General features: G+C 29.8%; 1 protein-coding gene and 2 non-coding genes across 3 annotated transcripts; 2 read left to right on the top strand and 1 right to left on the bottom strand.

Moving 5' to 3' along the window:
• Positions 1-15564: 15564 nt before the first annotated feature.
• Positions 15565-17123, bottom strand: LOC109185917 (peroxidase 21). Its single transcript, XM_019335899.1, has 5 exons — positions 17010-17123; positions 16770-16918; positions 16446-16634; positions 16166-16331; positions 15565-15994 (listed from the first exon to the last, which is right to left on the bottom strand). Exons 1-5 carry the CDS (start codon positions 17077-17079, stop codon positions 15582-15584), a joined length of 987 nt encoding a protein of 328 aa, XP_019191444.1. The 5' UTR covers positions 17080-17123; the 3' UTR covers positions 15565-15581.
• A 6623-nt stretch (positions 17124-23746) lies between these two features.
• TRNAP-AGG lies at positions 23747-23818 on the top strand. Its single transcript has one exon. It is a non-coding gene; the product is annotated as a tRNA-Pro (tRNA).
• Positions 23819-23885: 67 nt separating this feature from the next.
• TRNAP-AGG lies at positions 23886-23957 on the top strand. The gene has a single exon. It is a non-coding gene; the product is annotated as a tRNA-Pro (tRNA).
• Positions 23958-24361: the final 404 nt, after the last annotated feature.

Below are 24361 nucleotides of genomic sequence, written 5' to 3'. Positions count from 1 at the left end.
TTTCATTGAATTTGAGAGAGTGTAAACATATTTTGGTAGAATTTGAGGAGGATCTTGAGGAAAATGTAGATACATATAGATGGTGATGCCAATCATTGTCTTTGACCATAGCGATTTATACTGGAAAAAAAATGGTTTGTATTGTGATCATGCCTCTTTATGGTTTGAGTAATTATTCTAACTGTAATTAATTGGGATGATAGTCTTAATTAGTGAAATGAGGAGATAATCGATGATACATTTTTGCTTCAAATATTGTCTAAACCAGTAAATTTAACATGTGTGACTAGAAGGTTTGGACATTTGCCATCATCTTAAAAAATTGATTGGAACTCCTATTGCTACATTTTGTTTTAATAATTCATAAGCAAAATTTATGATAATTATAATTTTTTGAGGTTTGTTAGTGCCATATTGTAATTTTAAAAATTCAAATCATTTTATATGGTACCGTAATTTTTGGTATTTAATAATTTCATTAGAGTCTAACTAGTATTTGCGCCCGTGCGATGCACGGAATAGATTTGTTGTAATATATTAAGAATATTTGGATCGATATACAATTATTTAAATTAGAACATCAAATATTATATAGTTCAATTGAATATACGGGTTGGATCATTTATGTGCTTTTATATTATCATTGTATGAATTTAAGCAAATAATTGCTCAAATTAATAGCTAATGTGTAGATGTATGCATGTAGTGTTATAACTTTGGAGATTTTTTTGTATCATTGTTTAGTATTTTTTTTTTTATAAATTATACAAATTTGTTCGTTTTCTAGCAACTCAGTTATATGAATGAATTGTTATCTTAATTCATTTGTATGGAGGATATTTTTTTTGTCTATACATATAGCAATTTTGTCATTTAAAAAATATAATATCAACGATTTTATTTACACATTGTTGAAACCTCTTTGTAGACGACATTGGTAGTAGCAACACAATCTTGTCCATCATTGTCTAGACCTAACACCTTCAATTGATCAGGATGGGTGACTCGGTGAAAATATATAATGGTATAATATTAGTCAATTAGCGATCTTTTTATATTTTAAATAAATTAGTAATATCATATTCATTTTCAGTCAATTATTCTTTTGTATTTTTAGTCCATTAGAATATTACATGGAGTGATATTTTTACCTAATTTGTGTTCCATATTTAATTGAGGATGTATAATATTATTATTGAAATATTTTTGTTCCATTTGTAATTTACCTTTACTATTGTTTAAAATATGCATTTACTATTTATGATGTAGAATATTATTATTGAAATATTGGCGTTCAATTTTAGTTTCCCTTCCATTTTAATTAAAATGCAATGGTCTAACCATTTATTTTTTTCATATTAGTCAATTATGAATAATTTTTTATTAGCAGTCAATTATTAATATTCATTTCCTTTTAAATTTTCAATCCATTAGTAATATCATATTTATTTTCATCCAATTACTTCTCTTTTATTTTTAGTCAATTAATCAATTAGCGAACTAAAATATCAAATGCAATGATATTTTTATCAAATTTTCGTTTCATTTTTAATTGATGATTTAGAATATTATTATTGAAGTATTTCCATTTCATTTTTTAATTTTCGCTACATTTTTAATTTACCTTTACTATTGTTTAAAATATGTCTTTAGTATTGATGATGTAGAATATTATTATTGAAGTATTTCCTTTTTATTTTTAATATACCTTTACTTGATAGTGTAGAATATTATTATTGAAATATTTCCATTATATTGTTTAAAATTGTGTAAAATTTATGACATACTTGTGATTTGATGTATTATACTGTGTAATATTATTGTGAAAAATTAAAATGTAATGATCTGACCATTTTTTTTATATTTTAGTCAATTATGAATCTTTTTTTATTTTTAAACAATTGTTAATATTCATTTCCTTTTTCAATTAATCTAATGTTTGTTATCAAGCACCTTGTGCTTAGATGGCATGTAGTGACCTCTCTTATGTGGGAAGTCATGAGATCAAGCCTTAGTGAAGGTGTTGGTTGAGAAAATATGTTTGAACAGATATTTATTTATTTACCTAATTTTCATTCCATTTTTAATTGATAATATAGAATATTATTGTGAAATATTTTTGTTCTTTTTTTTTCATCATTTTTTTTTTAATTTACCTTTACTATTTACTATTGTTTGGGCGATAAATCAAGTAAATAGAATTTTGTTTTTAATTATATTATAGATTTTTTTTCTTTTTCTATTGTTTGGGTGTGAAAGTAAGGAAGAAGGATTTTCTTTTTAATAATGGTATAGATTGAGAATCTTTTTATATTTACCTATTTAACTTATTATTATTAGTATTAAGCAGTGACTTTCGTTTCTTTTTCTATTTTTAGTGAATTAAGGATCCTTTTATATTTTTCTATTTTAATGTTAACTTTTAATTTTACTGATTATTATTAGTATTAATTATTCAGTGAAATCCATTTCATTTTCTATTTTTCGTAAATTATGAATTTTTTTTTTCAATTTTTTTTGTAGGATTGTTTTTACTGTTATTTTTATTATGACCCCTTTTTTAAAAAAAAATCTTTCATTTTCATTGAATTAAGAATTCTTTTTTATTTTTAATTTTACTGATTATTATTAGTATTAATCAGTAACTTTCATTTATTTTTCCATTTTTAGTGAAGTAAGGATCTTTTTTTTTTCTTCATATTTTACTGCTTATTTTCTGACTGATTATTATTACTATTAATTAATCAGTGAATTTCATTTCCTTTTCTATTTCTCGTGAATTAAGAAACTTTTTTTATTATTCTAATTTTTGGTAGAATTTTCTTTTTTTACTGTTATCCTTATTATGACTTTTTTTTTTCACACCCTTACGTTTCTTTTTTCCATTTTCATTGAATTAAGACTCATTTTTTTTTACCAATTATTATTAGTCATAATCAGTAAATTCCATTTATATTTTCATTTTTAGTGAATTAAGGATCTTTTTTTTACTGATTATTGTTAGTTTTAATTAATTAGTGAATCCCGTTTCCTGTTCTATTTTTTGTGAATTAAGGATCTTTTTTTCTATTTTACTAGTAACTTTTTTACTAATTATTATTAGTATCATTAATTGGTATTTTTTTTTTTATTGTTTGGGCGGGTAAGTAAGAAATGGGGGTTTAGTTTTTAAGAATAATATAGAATTTTAGTGAGTTAAGGATCCTTTTTATAGAATTCTCTTTCAATATTTAAATACATTAGCATAGTAATTACACCAAAGAAGGAAAGAAAAATTATTAGAATAATAGTATTTTTCACCCGTTCGATGCACAGAATGGATTTGTTGTAATATATTAAGAATATTTGGATCAATATATAATTATTTAAATTAGAACATCAAATATTATATAGTGCAATTGAACATATGGTTTGGATTATCTATGTGTTTTGATGTTATCATTGCTTAAATTTGAGCAAATAATTGTTCAAATTAATAGCTAATGTGTAGATGTACGCATGCAGTGCTGTAATTTTGGAGATTTTATTTATCATTGTTTAGTAATTTTTTTTTTTATATTTATAAATTAGTCAAATGTGCTCATTCTCAAGCAACTCAGTTATAGGAATGAATTACTATCTTAATTCATTTGTATGGAAGATATATATTTTTTTGTCTAGATATATAGCAAATTTGTCATTTAAAAAAATATCAACGATTGTATGTACACATTATTGAAACATCTTTCGACATTGGTAGTAGCAACACAATCTTGTCCATCATCGTCTATAGCTAACACCTTTAGTCCATCATGATGGGTGACTCGAGTGAAAATATATAATTGTAGAATATTAGTCAATTAGGGATTTTTTTATATTTTAAGTAAGTTTGTAATATCATATTCATTTTCAGCCAATTATTCTTTTTTATTTTTAATCAATTAGTCAATTAGAATATCATATGCAATGATATTTTTACCTAATTTTCGTTCGAGTGTTAATTGATTATGTATAATATTATTATTGAAATATTTCCGTTGCATTTTTAATTTAACTTTATTATTGTTTAAAATATGTCTTTATTATCTATGATATAGAATATTATTGTTGAAATATTTCCGTCAAATTTTAGTTTCCATCAATTTTTAATTAAAATGCAATGATCTAACCATTTATTTTTTTCATATTAGTTAATTATAGATCATTTTTTATTTGCAGTCAACTATTAATATTCATTTCATTTTATATTTTCAGTTAATTAGTAATATCATATTCATTTTCAGCCAATTATTCTTTTTTATTTTCAGTCAATTGGTCAATTAGAATATCAGATGTAGTGATATTTTACCCAATTTTCGTTCCATTTTTAATTGATGATGTAGAATATTATTATTAAAATATTTCTGTTTCATTTTTAATTTTCATTGCATTTTTAATTTAACTTTATTATTGATTAGAATATGGCTTTATTATTGATGATGTAGAATATTGTTATTTAAATATTTCCTTTTCATTTTTAATTTACGTTTACTTGATGATGTAAAATATTATTATTGAAATATTTCAGTTCCATTTTTAAAATTGTGAAAGATTTATAACATAATTATGGTTTGATGTACTATATTGTGTAATATTATTGTAAAAAATTAAAATGTAATAATTTGACCATTTCCCTTTTTCATTTTAGTCAATTATGGATCATTTTTTATTTTTAGTCAATTATAAATATTTATTTCCTTTTTTCAATTAACCTAATTTATGTTCCTTTTTCCATTTTTAATTTTCAGTCAATTATTAATATTCAGTTATTTTTTCAGTTTACCTAATTTCCATTCCATTTTTAACGGATGATGTAGAATATTATTGTGAAATATTTATGTTCTTTTTTTTCATTCTTTTTTTAAAATTTACCTTTACTATTTACTATTGTTTGGGTGAAAAATCAAGTAAATAGGATTTTGTTTTTAATTATAGTATAGATTGACTCATTTACGAATTGGTTCAATAAATCGTAAATATTACCAATTGTTTGGTCAAAAAATAAGCTTTATCTAATTATATCTATATTAAATTATATATATATATATATATATATATATATATATATAATTTAATAGATTAGAAATTATAAAAATAAAAAATGATTAAATTGTGTAAAGTATATCAGGGAATATTACGGATTATTTGCTTAGAGGAATTACTTACTGAAAAAAATGTAGTGAATTATTATATTAAAAGTAGCAAAAAATTGTGTATATAAATTAATAAATTAGTTGTATAAATTAAAAATGAAAAAACAGGAAACACATACTTAAAATTAGATTTCTAATTTATTTAATTTTCAGAATTTCGGAATAAATTTGTAATTGTATATAGTAAGGTAAGAATAATTCTTATGCAATATACGATTTGACAACTCAATTAATATTAAGATTTCGTGCAATGAACATGTATATCATATTGTGTACTCATTTGAACGGTAATTTATTTTTATACAGTAATTATGCATAATAAATTAATATTATGCTAATTAATAACTAATAAAATTTATTATTAATTTGACCATTAAAATTAGTCTGGATGATAAAAAACATATATGAATTGGTTCAATAAATCATAAATATTACCAATTGTTTGGTTAGAAAATAATCATTATCAAATTAAAATTGATTAATTTGACAAATTATACTTAAGATAAATATTACAGATTATTTACTTATATAAAATTTTTATTGAATTATTATTTTATAATAAGGAGTGAAAAATTATATATATATATATATATATATATATATATATATATATATATATATATATATATATACCATATTGGTTATTGGTTATATACCATATTATGGATTTACGTCCATATGAGAATATGAAAAGAATAAATGTACAACTTAATTAATACTACGTATTACATAATATCATACCTAATATTACTATATATAATACCATACGTAATTATTATTTTTAATACCATGCATACAATTACCATACATACTTGAATTGGTTATCAATATAGATTTTTTAAATTGGTTATAAATCATATTATAGTATTACGTCCATATGAAATAATATTAACATACATAAAATTACCATACATACTTGTTAATATTTAGATTTATTAAATTGGTTACAATTCATATTATGGTAAAATAATTCTTATGCAATATACGATTTGGAAACTCAATGAATATTAAGTTTCCGTGCAATGAACATATATTCCATCATGTGTACTCATTTGACCAAAAATATGAAGGTTGGTTCAATAAATCGTAAATATTACTAATTGTTTGGTTAGAGAATAATCTTTATCAAAAAAAAATTAAAATAATTAAATCTCTATCATATTCATATGCTGTTGCTTTAGGCTTTTGTCAAGGAGCACTACTCACGATCCTCAACACATTGCCATGGCTCCAAATCCTTGTGTTACTCCTATTGGTGCTGGCAGGACCGTCACATCAGGAAAAAAAATATTAATAGTCCAAACTCATTCAATGATGTCCCCTCTCATGCAAATGACCTGCAGATCTAGTTGCTCAGAGTCCACTAATAATCAGATGGTCAATTTTTTTTCTATCACTATGAATAGTGCATTACTTAATCTTGCCCAGAGTCCAATAATAAACAACTTTTAATGGATTGAGATAAGGTATTAGAGAAATACATTTTAATGGGTTGAGCAAACTCGTCCAGATTAATGATGAAGAAGATCAGATGATATATATGATCAATATAATCATAGTTTATATAATATATGTAGATAGATTTTAAATTTCACCAATGGTATATATGATTTTCTATTCTTTATTAAAAAAAAAAAAAGAGTTGAAAAAGGATACAGAGATTTACCAAATGTGTAGGTGTAGTGCAACAGCTCTTCTGGATACGCAGAGAATATGGGTCTTGTTCCTCCTCTTCTTGAAGGTCCCTGTTCTCTACACCATTGCTATGAAGTTGCAGAGAATATTCCCTTAGGTTCTTCGTAACTTGGTACTATTTGTATTGAAGAGAATGTGATGTATATATAGGTGTTTAGATATGATTAAGGGTAACATTTATGGTTTTTATTATATTATCAATTACCAATTACCAATTAAAATTAGAGTTACAATTTTACATTTGCTTACCAAAAAATTATATATAGATACTTAATTTATATTTGAAGAATATATTTACCTAATTTACTTTATATACAGTAATAAGTATGTCTACACATAAATGAATAATATATAATATATAATATATAATTTCAATATTTTGATAATTAATTAAATTAGAAAATTAGGATATTATATAAATGCCGCTAAGTTTTGGGGGAAAATTTGTATGGTTTTTATATTATTATTATTATTATTATTATTATTATTATTATTTTATTATGCTTACATTATTTCATAAGATTTTTATTATATTTGAACAATAATATTTTCAATTATATTATAGAATATAATACCATACATAATATTACCAATTATGTAATATAACAATTAATAGATTTATTTAATTTCCATTTGACATTTACTTACCAAATAAACTTTACTACAAAAGTTTTGGGAGGAAAAATTGTTAGGAGGATTTTACTTTTATATTATATAGATAGATAGATAGATTAATTTAAATCGTGAGCTTTTCTTTCTTTTTTTTTAGAAATAAAAATCATTTCATTTAATTAACGGTTAATTGTAATAGTGCTATTTATGACCTGTCTGTGAAGTCATAATGAAGTAATGAACGGTTAATTATAAGTAGGGATGGCAATTTCAATCCGACCCGTAGATATCCACCCGAATCCACTCCGCATGGATCGGGTTTTTTTGGGTGATGGTGGGTGGTGGGTCGGGGGTGGGTCTTAAAAAAGAAAACTCGCGGTGGGTCGGGTTGGATTCGGGTTCTATGTACAAGACCCGCCTAGAACCCCACCCGACCCACCATGTGTGTGTGTATATATATATAATAGTAAAATAAATACTAGTATGTAGTTATTTATAATAGTTTATATAACTCCGCGTATCTTTTTACTATTTTTTATATCAAAACTACTAAGTTTATTTTTAAAAATTAACAATTTAGTTATTATATTTAAATATTTCCATTATTTATGTTTTAGTATCACTAATGGATTTTATTTTTTTATTATGTATAAATAATTTAAATATTATTTTTTGAAAAACATAATAAGATGATAAGTGGTGGGTACCCGTAGTGGGCACCCGCACTCGGTGGGGCTGGGGGTGGGTTCTGAAAAAGTCCACCCGATGCGGGTTGGAGGTGAGGGTGGGTGGAGAAAATATAAGGTGGGTCGGGTGATGGATGTAGCCCTCCCCGACCCATTGCCATCCCTAATTATAAGTATGGACTGTGGTAAAAGAAACTGCAAAATATATTGATTTTAAATTCTTAATAGTGCTATTTATGACCTGTCTGTGAAGTCATAATGTTGATTGGTGACGGCAATTCCATTATGTTTTTTTTTTTTTTTTTTTTTTTTTTTTTAATATAAAGAGGAGTAAATAACGAAATACTCCCCAGACTCAATTTATATATTTTGTTTCACTTACTGAGGTTTGAATGAGGTTATTTATAATTCTATTTTTCATAATATTAAATTTAGTATTAATATATAAAATTTAGGGAAAAGAGTCAAATAGGCTCTCAAACTTGCTAAGAGTCAATTAACCCCTTCAATTTTTTAAAGGTGTGATTACACTCATAAACAATGCATTTTGATGCAATGAAACCCAAATACAGATAATGACCTACTATCAAAGGTCATTGAAGATCCGACGTATTTCTGACATATTTTCGACGTATTTTCCGACAAAAGTGACCGGCGACTACGGAGAAGGCAACCAGTGGTTGCCTTCTTCGGCAATCGCCTTCTCCGGTTGAGAAGGCCACCACAACTGGAGAAGGCAACTCAGATTTGGGTTGCCTTCTCCGGTGAGAAGGCCACCACATTGGTCGCTTTCTCGTCTGGAGAAGGCAACCCAAATTCTCCAACCCAAATCTGGGTTGCCTTCTCCAGACGAGAAGGCGACCATTGTGGTGGCCTTCTCGCCGGAGAAGGCAACCCATATCTGGGTTGAATTGCTTTCTCCGGTGAAGAAGGCGATCGCCGGTCACTTTTTTCGGAAAATACGTCAAATCTTGAATGACCTTTGATAGCAGGTTATTTACTTGTATTTGGGCTTCATTGCATCAAAATGTATTGTTTATGGATGTAATTGTACCTTTAAAAAGTTGGAGTGGCTAATTGACTCTTTGATAAAAGTTTGAAGGTCTATTTGACCATTTTTCCTAAAATTTATATATTTCGAAATTATATTAAAAATACGATTAAAATTTAAAATTATAAAAAACAAAGAAGAAATATTTGATTTTAATAATTAACTAGTTTTTGCCCCGTGCGATGCACGACATAAAATTTAAGTAACTTTATTATTGATAATATTTTTAAAACAATAAAATAAAATATTAATCATGAAATTAAAACTTATTCTGAAATGTAATTTTCTTTAACAATACTAAATTGGTTGTTATATCGAACATCACATACTGTTAGCATATATTATAAAGAATTCTGTTATAACATACCACATGAGATTTAAAAAGTGTACATTAAAATAATTATAAACACACACACACATTTTTATAAAAAAAAAAATTAAAAATTAGGAAATCAAACAATATACAATAAAAAATTATGAAATTAAATTTTCTTATTGATGTTATCACATCTTAGCTTGTTTTTATAGTTATTTTGAATCATCTTAGTATTTAAGTTCTTTAATTTTGCTTATTTAAAACATGTTTTCCTTGCTATTATCATTTAATTATGGTTCACACTTGTTTTGAATGTTTTACGGTGTTTGTTAGTGTTTTTGAACCATTGTAGGTTAATTCTATGAGCAAGGGAAGTTCAAGGATGAGTTTGGAGCAATTTTGGACAAGTCCGGGACCCAGAGGACTCGACGCGTCGAAAATTTCCAGTAGCATCACAAAACTGAGCCAAAGAGGCTCAACGCGTCGAGAAAGTCGCGAATCCAAATGGTGGGCTGTATGGCGGGTTGAACAATGATTTCCTAATCATTAGGGCACTATTTCCAAAGTCAAAGTTTGCTAGCTACATTAATTTCCAAATTAATGTGAAGGACGGCAATTTCTTTATTTAAATATAGGAATTATAATTTCAGTCCAATTTTGTACAAGATTCCTATTTCATCTCAACTTTGTACCCACTATAAAATCTCCCCTTCCTCAACCCTAATACGGGACACCGAGAGATTTTTAGAGATTCTTGGAGACAAGAAGGAGAGAAATCAAGAGCCACAAGTTGTCTTGGGAAGCAAGAAGAAGACTAGGGAGATTTGGGAAAATCGTCTGGTTAATTCTTGTACTCTTTTGAAGATTTGTAATTCTTTATTTATATTTGCTATGTATAATTTAGTCATGCTTGGCTAAATTCTTTAGAGATTCTTGGGTAAAAGTGTTTATGAACCTATGTGCCTGAGCTCTCAGTTTCTTTAATATATTATTATTTGGGTTTAATACTTGTGTTGCAATCGTGATAATATTGTTTGATGCTTGTAATTAATGGCCATAGTTACTAGCTTCATAGCCATGTTTGTGTCACCAATGGGAGTTGGGGCATATATTAGGGTACACACAATTGCACCTAATGGTTGGACCTTGGGAAAGGGGAACTTATTAGGGGAAGTTTATTCTAGATTGTTGCCAATCGGGAGATGGTAGTAATTAGGAATAATTGAATGCTGATCTTCGATCTTATTGGGTGTTTAAGCCACGGGAGTGGAAATTCACTAGGAATAGAGATTACGGGAGTAATTCGATTCCACTTTGCATTCCCACACAAATCTTAATTCCAAACTAAATATTGCAAACGATAATTGGCACTAGGTGATTAAATACTTGAATCCCATGAATCTCAACTTCTCTCTAATTGTTTTCAAAGTCCTGAACCTCTGTTTTATTTTATTTATTTTATGCCAATCAATCATCTAAGTAATTGTTAGGATTAGCTCTAATGAATAAGTTAGTAACTAGTGCTTGATACAACTACTTCCCTGTGGATCGATAACTTGTACTCCGAGAATTATTTGTTTGCAAATATACTACGCATCACTTATATATAAAAATATTTATTAATATGATTTGCAATTAAAGCCTATAGTACATATACTTGACAATATATAAATAAAAAATACAGTATCATCATCATACATTGAAACTAATTACGAAAATCTTTTCTTAAACATTGCTTAATAATAATAATTATATACGTACAACATATATAAATCTAAACTAAATATGAAATATTTCATGACATGAAAGAAAAACTAAAACCTGCAATGTTAAGCCCAATAAACATTTAATTATCTATCCATATAACCCAGTTACGTTGCATTTCAGCCCAATACCCGAACCCATTAACCCAATTATAAAACCTGATTACCAAACCCTAATCCATATTTTTTGACGATTGTGCTTCCGTCTACTCTGTTGCGTTCGTCATTCTCTCTAAAATGTTCACTGGCTTACGCGGACCTTCTCTGTTTCCGGCGCCTTGACACACTCGATTTTAAATCATCGCACGTCCAAGTAATCCACTGCTAAAAAACTTTTCAGATAATCTGACCGTAGCTTTTGGCCGTTGTGGAATTGCTTTCTTCCCCAAATGCCGATCTGAAAAATCGGGTGACCGGAGCAGATCTAAAACAAACTAATAAATATAGTATCATCTTCAGGTAAAACTTATTGTTTAAAACGAAATTAAGAAATACATCATATTTTCTAATTACTTAATATCAGTTCAATAATTATTTGTTTAAACTTATTCGTCTCTCCAATGTTATTGTTCATGCAACTGATTTAAATTTTAAAAAACTTTTTTTTTCAATTTAGTAACTGATTTAGTAACTTAAAAAAAAAAAAAAAATTCCCTCTCAAAACTATATTAGAATGAACAATTAAATTGTTGTTGATCAACAAAATTGTAAGAATAAAAAAATAGGTTAATCTTATTTTTTAAAATCGGATACTCTAATTTTTTTTTCAGTAAACAATAAATTAATTTATATAATAAAATGTTAACTTAAAAATACGGAAATGTATTACCTGCTTCATCATTAAATAACAATAATTGTAGATTAACATGTATTGAAAATAGATAAGTATGTTGCATTATATACCTTAAAATGATGCAATTTCATTTAATTGGTATTTAATACCTTAAAATGATGCAATTTCATTTAGGCGGAAAATTGATTGACAAAAAATACTTTGCTATTATATAGAGTAAGATAAGATAGTATACATGACCAATAAGATGGACATATTAAATGAAAAATGTCAAATTTACCCTTAAGTCCAACAAATAATGTAATTAAGTTTTTGAACTAAAAAAAGTTGAGATGAACGAAGTTTAATTTTGCAATTAGATCTTAATATTACCTATTCAGCAAGTAAGTGTTAATATAGTGCTAGCACGTAGCATCTCGAAAATTACATATCCTCTATGTGTATTAGTTTTTATTTTTTTTTTTAAAATGTCACTGGTCATCATTATAAGCTATTGACCATTTTTCGTTGACTATAGTCATGGTTAGGGGTGACCATGGTTCGGTTCGAACCAATCGTGCACTGTTGAACTGGAAACGGAACCGAACCGTTCATACGGTTTCGATTAAGGTTCGAGATGAAAAGGAACCGAAACCGGCGGTTCTGGTTCCAAACCGGGAAAAATTTAAAATTATAGTGTTTTTTTTTTTTTATTTTTTGTTTTTTTTAAAAAATAAATCCGGTTAGAACCGGAACCGGAACCTTACTATAAGAGTCCGTTTACCAACAGAAAACTGTTCTCTGTTTTCTGTTTTCTAATTTTTTAGTTTTCATTCTCAGTTTTCCATTCTCTGTTTTATGTTTAAAAAACTTGTTTTAAATAATATTAATAATTTTGAGCTAATATTTAAAATACATTTTTGGATATATTCATTTGAATGACATGTATATGAATATATAACTTTTACTTTGAATTCTAATATAATATATGTTAGATTTTAATATCCAATATCTGGACCGAACTTGTATTATGATGTAACATAATTAAAAATATTTGAACTAATAATCTATTGAGTTCAATAAAAATCTAAAGCATTATATAGAGTTTAATTCTTAATTTTGATAATGTAAAGAATGTCTAACTTTAAAGTGTAAGTAAATAAATGATCTTTAAATAAGTAAATTAAAGTAAGTAGAAAAAATAGAAGATAGTGATAAGTAAAATAGGATGATAATGGATGTAATCATAGTAATGTTGTTATAGTGACATATAACTAAATAGATGATAGATGATTCTGTTTTCCATTTCGAAAACAGTTTTTAAGTGTGTTCCAGTTTTCCAGAAATTTTCAGAAATTATTTTCAGTTTTCAAAATGGAAACTTTGTTAGTAAACATGTTTTCTGTTTTCTATTTTCCAGTTTCCGGAAATTCCAAGAAAATTTCCAGTTAGTAAACGGCCCCTAAGGTTCCGATTCCGGTTTGTCCATTTGCAAAATCGGAACCGGAACCGGAACCGCGGTCACCCCTAGTCATGGTTGTCCATTTCTAGATGTCAAAGAGGTCCATATTTGATGAAGGCAACATAGCCACCTTCTCTCACTTAATGTCAAAGCTGAGGCTGCTTAGTTGTCTGCCTTTGAGATCTAGATCTAAACAGTCATGATTGTCTTGTCCATTGACATATGACAAAAACAACTATCGGTTATTTATAATGGTCGGTGGCTTTTTAAAAAAATAAAATAAAATATAAGTTTTTTTTTTCTTCAAAAGGGAATTAAAATTGTATGCCTTTCAAAAAAAATTAAAAATTTTAAAAAATTGTACACTTAGTATCCACATAAGATCTAAGACTCCACATGTTAGCCTAGTCTATGTAACACTCAACAAAAACTTGATGAGTAGATAATATTATGACCCAATTACACCATTTTTGTTGGTTTATAAGACTTCATTGGATTTTTATTTTCTCAATTAAGAAATCTAATTATATTACTCATTGGATTTAAGGGTCCATTATTGACATTTTTTTTCCTATATAAAATGAGTGTAGATCACATCACAGTATCGCACTAATAAAATTTAAAGGCTCTCAAATCTGTTAGGGACTCGCAAAGCAATGAAAGTCAATGTTACTAATTTAATTGTCTAACTAATTTGATTGGAATTTCCCAGCGGAAACAATCTCAATATAACATGCATGACCCAAGCCAGCTGCAGCCTCTGTCCCACCTCTCCAACTTTTTGCTAACAATCACAGTTTCTTAGACTTGAAGAGAACACAACACTTCAATTATTTGTGATCTCTTTCTGGTTGTTTGACTTAAACCACAATGTTTTCTCTTGAACGTGTCCGGTTCCACACAAGCCCACAGGTTCATAAAAACCATGGAAAGTAGTTGTGTTTGAATTAGGTGGCTGAAATTTTGATGCTGTCAAAGAGGGAATAATTCATTTTACCAAAAAATATAGTTTTTTTTCTTCTTTTTTTGAACTTCCCAAAAGGTGACAAATATAATTCGCTTTCTATCATTGTGGAGTAATCACACAAAAAGTAATTATATTCATCAGTTTTGGCCTCACCCTCTTTTGGAAGGGAAAAGCATGGAAACAAAGAAAAAAGGGATTGGTTATGGACCCCCAAAGAGCAATAATGAGTTTGTGTATTCAAGAAACTTCCCTTCATGGCTTCATCTCAACACACTCCAAACAATAAAATAGTACTATAGTATTAATATCGATCTTAATAGTACTGTTGATATTGATTGTAACTCAGAGAGTCAGAGATGATGATCATGTGACTAAAAAATGATGTATTACGATGATGACCCTTACTGAACTTGGTGGAAAAGTGCATACACCACCAACAAATTAAAGGGATTGAATTATCAAGTTGTCCACATTTATAGGAAACTTAATGAAGGATTTTATTGTCCACAAAAGCAAATTCTCTGGTCCTAAACTTCCACATTTCAACCCAACAAGATAGTAAAGGAGTAAACCAGTAACTCAGCTTGATATGAGTTGCAGTCCGTCCACTAGTGGAGGGTCTTTACAAGACCTCTGAAACCGCCTCTCTAAAATATTTTGCTTCTTGTCAAGTTAGGTGTTCTAAGGAAGAGATTGGTACCTTAATAAGATTTAATTAATAAATAGGTATCCATTTGCCAATGTTCTTGTGGTCTGACACCAAATTGTTTTCCCATATGAGAGATTGTGATAGAATTTGAGGCTCAGTATGGACGATATTGACTCTTTGTGCAGTAAATATGTACTAACCAAAATAAAAATATCCATGCAACCTTAGTTTTCGGACAAAACTAAATACGAAGTAAGAAACATCTTGAAAGGGATAACACATAAAGATGACAAATTTGATATATTTTATGACACTTACACTTGCCACTTGGCAGTAGTTTACAGTTGATAAGAGCTGAGAGAGATTAATCAATTCACCTATATTTAACAGTGAATAACTCTCAACTCTCAACCGCTACCTAGGAACATACATTATTTTTATTTAGTATTGACGTAGCGACAATTCTTCCTGATCTCCCCTTGGTCGCCGGTGAGCGGATTATTCTCCGACATAATCACCAGAGCCCGAGCAAACTGGTCGTGAAAATACTGGTTATCCGCCGCCATCTTCTCCACAAAAGGAGCGGTGGCAGGATGAGTGGCCAGCAGTTCATCAACTACCAACAGCCCCTTGTGCTCCAGAATGTTCTTGTAGTACATGTTGTCAAGAATCATGGGTGTCCGCCGGTCGTTTCTGGAGTATGTCGGTTCCACCGCCCTCGGGTCAGGCTCCGCCGACGGGCACCGGAGCTTCAGGTAGTCGGCGTAGGTGGGGTCCAGCGTCGGGTCCACGGTGGGGTAGAGCCTGTGGACGATGTTGATGCAGTGAACCCGGCCCACTGAGTGGGCACCTAACATAGCATAAATAAAACATTTTGGTACAATGATTCGTACTATAATCTATTATTTAAGAAATTGACGGGAGAACACGAGACTTTAACTCCTGTCATAAAATTAAAATATTATGTACTCTTTTTTTTTTTTTTGAAAAAATTCATATATATAATGTGGTATTAGTTTACCTAGGAGGGCGACGGTTCCTTCTGTATCGACTCCAATGGACTGGAATCGTGACAGAACTAGTTCCATGGAGTCGTTGTGGTTGGGGATGAAGTTCTCAACTTCTGCTAAATAGGTTTCCTTGCTATCCCTTCTCCCGGTCTTCATTTCGGCCCGTGGCCCTTTTAACTATACTCACAAATTAAAATGTGGAGTATATTTTAAATCAGTAATACCCAAATAGAAAAATAGAATATTATATTGTAATAAGCTAAAAAATGATTATTGTTATGGTGCTATTACCATAACAGCACCGTCTCTAGCCGAAAGAGCTACAATATCAGCACAAGAAACCGTGTTAGGGCATTCCTCCTCCAGGGCAGCTTTGATGGTCTGAATATACTTGAAATTTCTCATTCCAAAGTTTCTTGGCGATTCCCTCTCTGATTCCACGCCAGCTACCGAGTCCAAAAGTATCGATGCATCACATGCCTATATACGCACATGAAATTTACCATTACATTACTATAATCGATCATCATATCGGTCCAATACATATATAATTAAGGTGACTTAATTAGTAATTTTATGATAGAATTAATCATATATATATATACACATATATACCTTAACCATACAATCATGGAAGAGGTTTCTAAGCCAAGAAACAGCAGTGTTTCCATGCTCCTCGTACAACTTAATCACTTGTTCCTTGATGATGTCTTCTGCTCTTGGGCAGCTCTCCGAGTAGTAACCCATCTGGAGATCACCTTTTGCTGCATACATAACACACTTCATCCATTACCTATTACTGATGACACCAATACTGATATATATAGAACGTGCATAGATAGAAGAGAAAGTTACCGCAGCGAATATGGAGAAGAAAGGGTAGCAAGGATAGAAGGAAGATGGATTTGAAGATGGGAGTGGCCATTGTTTTTGGGTTTGGGATTCCTATTGCTTATGTTGAACCTGCAAACAATGAGCAAACTCTAATGTTTATATAGGAGTATAAGTTGCACATTTCTTCCCCAGGTTGAATTTCTGACTCAACAGATAGTGTTACCACTCACCACTAAGAATCTATCCACTTTGGACATAATCGTTACACTGTCACAGGTCACCACTAGGAATCTGTCCACTTCAGACATAATCCTTACACTGTCATGGTAGAAGTTCGAACTTTAGTCTCTTTTCTCAAATATTGTCTACTGAACTAGTGAGTTAAGACTGTGCCAGAATAAATTACACATTATTGAGTAATGATTGTGGTCCGCGGATTTTTCTTGTGAGCAAAAAACAAAAGAAAAAACATAGTAGAAGGTTGCAAGCGGCCTTGTGCCACTAAACATGCATCCACTACTACTAGCCAATTACGCAACTATTCTTTAAATAGACCTTTGGGCTATTCTTCACCACGCCTGGCCTGGCCTTTGCTAGCCTCCCACCGAAAGCAACTGTTTTTCATTATTGTTTTTATTTATGGCTAAATTAAAACCCATGTTTGTATAAAAACATTAATTTGTACAATCACTTTGTCAACTCACCACTAGCAGCCTTAGCTTGAAAACCCATCTTTCAAAAGCTTTGAACAAGATGGGAAAGTAGTAGGTATTGTACTTAAAAGTTTTCTTCTTGGGCTTTATGTAATGTGATATATATTTAATAACTACTACAATCCTTCATAATTTAGCTCAAGATTATATATGGAATAAACTTCACTTTTATATAATAAATTGTAAACCATATTTGAGATGTAAATCGTACTGTATTATAATTATATAGTATAATTTTTTTAATAAATAATTTTCATGCAAGTAGTATTATTTAAATGCTATATATGCATGTACATTAATATTATACATGCTTTTTGGGGAGTGAGCCCTCCACTCCTCCCCTATTGTCTTGCAATCCTACGAAGATTAGCATTTAGCCACAAGAATACTTTGTATATATGACTATATGTATAATTAGTTTATTGTTATTGAACTAGAACTAGAAGGCCAGGGTATCTTGCTAATTTAAAATTATTAATGTGTGGTACCTATGCACCTACTTACAGGCTTGGTTATTTGCTACTAAGAATCAAAAGTATAAAAGATTTAAAATTCTTTTCATTTACAGCAAAACTCATAGCCCCTACCTGAATGCGCGCTAAGAGTAAAATTTGTTTTATAACCCTAACATAAAAAAAAATTACAATACGCCCCTATCAATTATAAAAATAATAACTTTATATGTATATATTTAAAAAAAAAATAATAAATTGGGCTTCCAAATTTAAGGGTCCTGTGTCGTCGCCCAGACACGGCAAGGGCCGGCCTTGATACTAGATCCATCAAGTAAAAGAGAAGATCCATCAATTTCAACAAAATTGTCTATTATTAATAAATATATAAAAAGTACCACACATTACTATTATTTCTTCTCTAGAGTGTATCCCATAGGTTGAAATCATGAAATTTGGATAGTGTAACTTGCAAACAAAGTTTGTTCATGGATTCATTAGTTATGTATCCACTAAGGTTATGTTGGCGACGCACACAAATATTAGTGGCCTGGAAGTTTCTAAGTGGGGGATGAATTATCAATTATGACCCTTAATTGCATACATCATGATATTATCATATTCACACTTCTGCCTCTCGTTAAATTCATTACTAAACCCTATTTAAAATTAACATCCGCACTATAAAAAATACATATTACATAATTATGTGTTACATGTATTATATATGCGTAAGAACATATTTAAGTATATACCTAAATTACTGGATCAATAAAATGTTGAAATATTATTATAATCAACTAATTAATAAGAAAAATTAAATAAGTGCAACATGTTAGTATGTTACTATACTCATGATCAAAGTTGAAAAAATCGCTAGGCGCCCTCTAGGCGTCTGGGGACCGCCTAGGGCGCCTAGAGCGATTAATCAGCGCTTAGAGCCCGATTTTTGCAACACTACTCATGATGATTATTTTGCGGTATTTACTTGTAATAAATTGTGAAGCCTAAGTAGTAGTAGACATTTGACAAAGTGCATCCACGCCCCACTAATAATTTGTCAAATTAAATACTCATGGCAAGCCTATCACATTTGTACGGATAATTTGCCAACTACTATATAGTGTGATTATATACTGATTACCATTCTAAATGGGTGGTCATAAGTCCGAACTTGGATGGTGTGATTTAGATTATTTAGGCTAAAAATATTTGAAAAAGTATAGAACAGATACTACCTTGTAAAAGAATCATGGGTATTTCGTAATCATTTTTCTAAAAATAATAAGAAGAAGAATGAACTTTAAAAACTTAAGTAGTTGTCAAACCCGAATACTAATTTCTCTAAATGTTGACACGTATAATTAAGATACTGATATATAAGCATCAAAAGCAAATTCAAGAAAAAGAAGAACTGAAGAAGAAGAAGCAGCATACCTGTATGAATAGAAGAAGATCGAAGAAAGAAGCTAAGCTAGCATTATTGATGAAGAAAGTGTGATCTGATCTCTACTGATTGATCCAAATGGTGTGGTATTGATTAACATTTGGAGAGATACTTATACTAATTAAACTTTGGAAGATACTGGCGTGGCACATTTATTGCTCACAACTTGTACAAATAACAATTGCATTTAATTTCGTAGGCCCAATCATTAATTCATTGTGTATACATTTTGCTTTACTAATAGCGGTAAGCTGTAAGTTCAAATCTTATTAATGATAAAAAAAATAAATAAATAAAAAAGAAGAAGAAGAAGAAGATAGACATGAGTGTATAATTCACGATTTACCTCTTTTATTACTCCGTAATTTTTAAGGTACGTAGGAACAGTGATGAACTATTAAGTTTAGGGTTTAAATGTAGAAAAATAATGCATCCTTTTATTAATACAACTACAATGTTGAATGTTCAAGTCTCTTAAATGGTGTATAATGTAAACAGATTATGAGTCGCGCTTTCTTTTGAATAAAAATCAAATTTTGTGAGAGTAACCCGAGTCAAACCTGAGTTAGTCTTACATTATATTATTTGACTTTTTTTTGCTAACTGCTATGTAGCGTGATAATACTTCTGTTATCATTCTAAATGAGTGGTCACAAACCAAGCCTCGGTAGTGATCGGAAGACATTGATTCTCTACCTTGTAAAGAATCATGAGTATTTCAAAAATATTACTCCGTATTTGACTTTTTTGTTGAGTAATGAGAGAAACCTGTCACGACTATTCAATTGTGTAAATAAACCACACCTATGTGTAAATAACTTGCAAATCAAACAAAAACTTGTGTAATGGGTTCAATTAAGAGGGTTTAGTCAATAGATATGAAAAATTATTACACTGTATCATAATATATATTTTTTTCATAAATATTCCGTAGCGTTTTATTTATTATTTATTAAGAAGAAATAAACTTCACGTAATTGCGTTCAAAAAAAAAAAAAAAACTTCACGTAATTGATTACGTTTTTTCTTATTCATAAAAAAGCTTATTAAGTAGAAAATGATTAATGACATTGACTTTCTGGACCATATATAATACTTTAATCCATTTTAATAATTAGAAATTTTTTAATCTTTGATTTAATTATTTATTTTCTTGATCCATCACAATAATTCATATACAGATTATAGTTAGTATATATATATATATATATATATATATGAGGTCAGGTCTTCCCGTGCAGTCAGTGCGGCATACACCATTAGATATGCATAAATGCATCATATAGTGTTTGAAAATACACCAAAATGAAATGTAAAAACATGCACCACAAAAAAAAAAAAAAAAAATACACCACACATAATGGTGTATTTACGAATACTGTGTGGTGCATTTATGCATACCTAATGGTGTATGCCGCACTGACCGCACGGGAAGACCTGACCTCATAGGAACCTGACCATATATATATATATATATATCACATGATGGAGTGTGGACCGATGAGGACAATATTTTCAAAGGAGCTTTTGTCCTTTTCTATTATTTTTCTTCTTTTGTTAGATTTAAGTACAACTGATCTTTGGGCCATAAATAAATTCTTTTTTATTTTGAGAAGCATAATAATTGAATTGCTGAAATAAATTATTACTTGTAATTTGTAAACCTAATGTGTTTGGATGGTTTGGGCAATTAGGGGTTTGGAGATGACAATGGTGGGGGAGACTGGTTACACTACTATTGAAATAATTAGGATATATGATGTTGATTATTTATGGATATTGGCCCTGTTTGGTAAAATGGCTGTTAGTTGATAGCTGATAGCTGTTAGCTGATTGTGTTAATTAGAGGGTATAAATAGTTGATAACATTAGCTGATTGTAGAAAAGTGTTTGGTGAATTAGCTGTTAGCTGATAGCTGTTTGGTATAATTTATTTTCTCAAAAAGCTAATTGAAAAAGTTGCTTGGAGTAGCTTTTTCAATTTTTGTCTTTTGGAGTTGCAAAAAGTTAATTAACCAAACATTTATATTGATATTTTACCTAAATCAAACAATTAGTAGTGGTCAAATAAGCCATAATTGACCTATAGGCCAATTTTTTACCAAACAGGGCCATTATATTTTTATTTGGTATCATTCTTCCCAAAAGGTTGAATCTCCAACCCCAAGGGCCCCTCACACCCCGACCCGACAGAACATCTATGAGGATATAAATGATGGTAACTCAACTGAATTTTATTTGGTATCAGAATTAGATCTGTGGGGGCGAATGATTATATTATTAACCATGTTATTACTTTGAAACGTGAGTCATTGTACAGTAAATTAAGCGAGGGTCTATGATGAAACAATTGACTCTTTTTTTTTTTTTTTCTAAACATATAGCTTCACAGTGGACAAATTAAAACTCATGCATGCTGGATTAAAGGGCACACTATTTCTTATTTTCTTCAACCTAACTTAGAAATATGGCAAGACAAGGACCAAAACAAGATGCATAACTAAAGGATCTGGAAACCAAATCCCAATACCCTCACAATTGAAATGTATAAAATAAATGGTATTATTTAGCAAGTGGATAAGTATCAAAATAGTATGTCACTTTCACTAACACTGTTTTGCCTAATCTGATCTCTCTGCATGCTTCAACTCAATTTGAGATAGAATTGATTTAGGTTATGAATAGCTGGCTTAATTATTGGACCGAGCCAGCTGGTAAAAGGTCAAATCCAATAATTAACGGTTAAGAGAATTGTTGAGTGGTAGTTAGTGAAGTGTCAAGTCCAACACCTTGCATCTCGAAAATGTGATGACAGTATATAAATAAATAAAATTGTACCTTTTGGCGTAATGCTAGACGATTGATCCTAACATTAATATTTATATTAATGAGGAATGGGGACAATGAGGGGATATATATGAAGTGCCATTAGTTGAAGTCAAAAATGTGGCAGCCACAAGCAGCCAAGAATAAACCTGACCCAGATTATGAAATTCAAAACTTGGCTGCAGCTAAAAGAAGACAAAGAAGAAGAAGAAGAGCGATGGGGTTGGAAGTATGACTTATCAAAATAAGTGTTTATCATTACTTAGATTAAAATAATTATACAAAGAAATAGATTACAAAACCATAATTTTAATTCTTTATACTTACATATCAGTCAGCGTCACGATGTTGGACTTGACCATCTAACCTCTGTTTGACAACTCGTCCAATTTTATTTTATACTTTCTTTTCATCGGCTGGCCATGCATTCTTATTCAAGAATTTGGTCACACAAACAAGTTGCGATTGTAATTTGACACTGACAACTAATTATAACAACTTGATCCCTCCATTCCGATCTTTAAAAAAAAAAATCTAATTATAACGTAACAACTTGTAAAATTAAAAATGATAAAGTACACCGCACACTTTCAAATATGGACTATTAAATTTAAAATTTAATTACCTTAGTCCTAGCTTCCTAAAGCAATGGAGGGGAGTGAGGACACTATAAACTATCTTCATTACAGCTAACACAAATATATATAAACAATGAAGCTGTTGAGATTAATCATTCTTGCATGCCCCACCTATGAAATCTCCCCCCTACACTGTTTCAAGTAAATTAACCATCTTTCTTTAATTTAGTTTTTTTAGCACAATCTGCATTTGGGTTTTATAGGCCGAGCCTAATTAGCATATAAAAGTGTTGTATTTATTAAAAAGATTAAGTTAAATTACTAGTAATTAGAAGCATAATACATAGAAGTGCAACACTCATTGGATGCAAAAATAGCAACACTTGCATTGTGGGCAACTCGGACCAAGTTTGTCAGGTTGTTGACTTGGTAATCATAAAGTTATAACTTCGAATCACGGGAGTAATCTTTGTCTTTTTAATTTGAACGGAACAACTATGTGCTATCTATACTAGTTTACCTCATTGTGATCCTTTGTTGACTAGAGTTACAAGATGGAATTTACCCAATGCGTATCCTCATATAGTGACTGTGGTTTTCCTCGTCACTCAAAAAAGAAGTAGCAACACCACCAATTCACCAGCAATGTTTCAACCATGTAGGGGTGTGGGTATAATGCTGTTAGCTTTAATGTTTGAATCAATACATATTAGATAATTTCAAATTAGGAACTGTTCAAAGTGGGCATTTGGTCTAGTGGTATGATTCTCGCTTAGGGTGCGAGAGGTCCCGAGTTCAATTCTCGGAATGCCCCTTTCATTTTCAATTCTGACGCTTTTCGAATTTGTACTTATTGTTTAAAATTAGTCACTGTTCGCAGTGGGCATTTGGTCTAGTGGTATGATTCTCGCTTAGGGTGCGAGAGGTCTCGAGTTCAATTCTCGGAATGCCCCTTTCGTTTTCAATTCTGAATTTCTGATGCTTTTCCGTTGGACCTAAACCATGCTTTTTCTCTGGCCCAATTAGTGTTGGGCCGAACCCGTAACATCTTTCAAAAACTGTGTTTTTCCTTTGTCCACAACCCATGACGTAGAGAGAAAGGAAAAGGGCTTTCTTTTGTAGATCCCATTGTGTATATAAAAAAATTAGAAGGAACGTTATGCTGTAGAATCGTGCTCACATTGCAAGGTGGGTACGAGAGTAGATTTATAATTTCTATACTGTAGATTCATAATATAGTTATGTGATGGAGAATATAAACATCAAAAATTATAAACATATATCTCTATAATTATGAACATATATTTATAAAATTATGAATATGCTCTATCACATGTTCACAAACTTAATATTGTAG

Source organism: Ipomoea nil, unplaced genomic scaffold, assembly GCF_001879475.1.
Source record: "Ipomoea nil cultivar Tokyo-kokei standard unplaced genomic scaffold, Asagao_1.1 scaffold1361, whole genome shotgun sequence".
Lineage (NCBI taxonomy): Eukaryota > Viridiplantae > Streptophyta > Magnoliopsida > Solanales > Convolvulaceae > Ipomoea > Ipomoea nil.
The sequence above is the reverse complement of the archived record's forward strand: the minus strand, read 5'-3'. Positions and strand labels throughout refer to the sequence as shown.

Excerpts from the sequence above, each read along its gene's own strand:
- LOC109185917 (XM_019335899.1), bottom strand. The coding sequence starts at position 17,079 with ATGGCCACTCCCATCTTCAAATCCATCTTCCTTCTATCCTTGCTACCC. Across the intron at positions 16,635-16,769 it reads TCCATGATTGTATGGTTAAG|GCATGTGATGCATCGATACT; the intron begins GTATATATGTGT and ends GTGCGTATATAG. Across the intron at positions 16,332-16,445 it reads CTAGAGACGGTGCTGTTATG|TTAAAAGGGCCACGGGCCGA; the intron begins GTAATAGCACCA and ends TTGTGAGTATAG.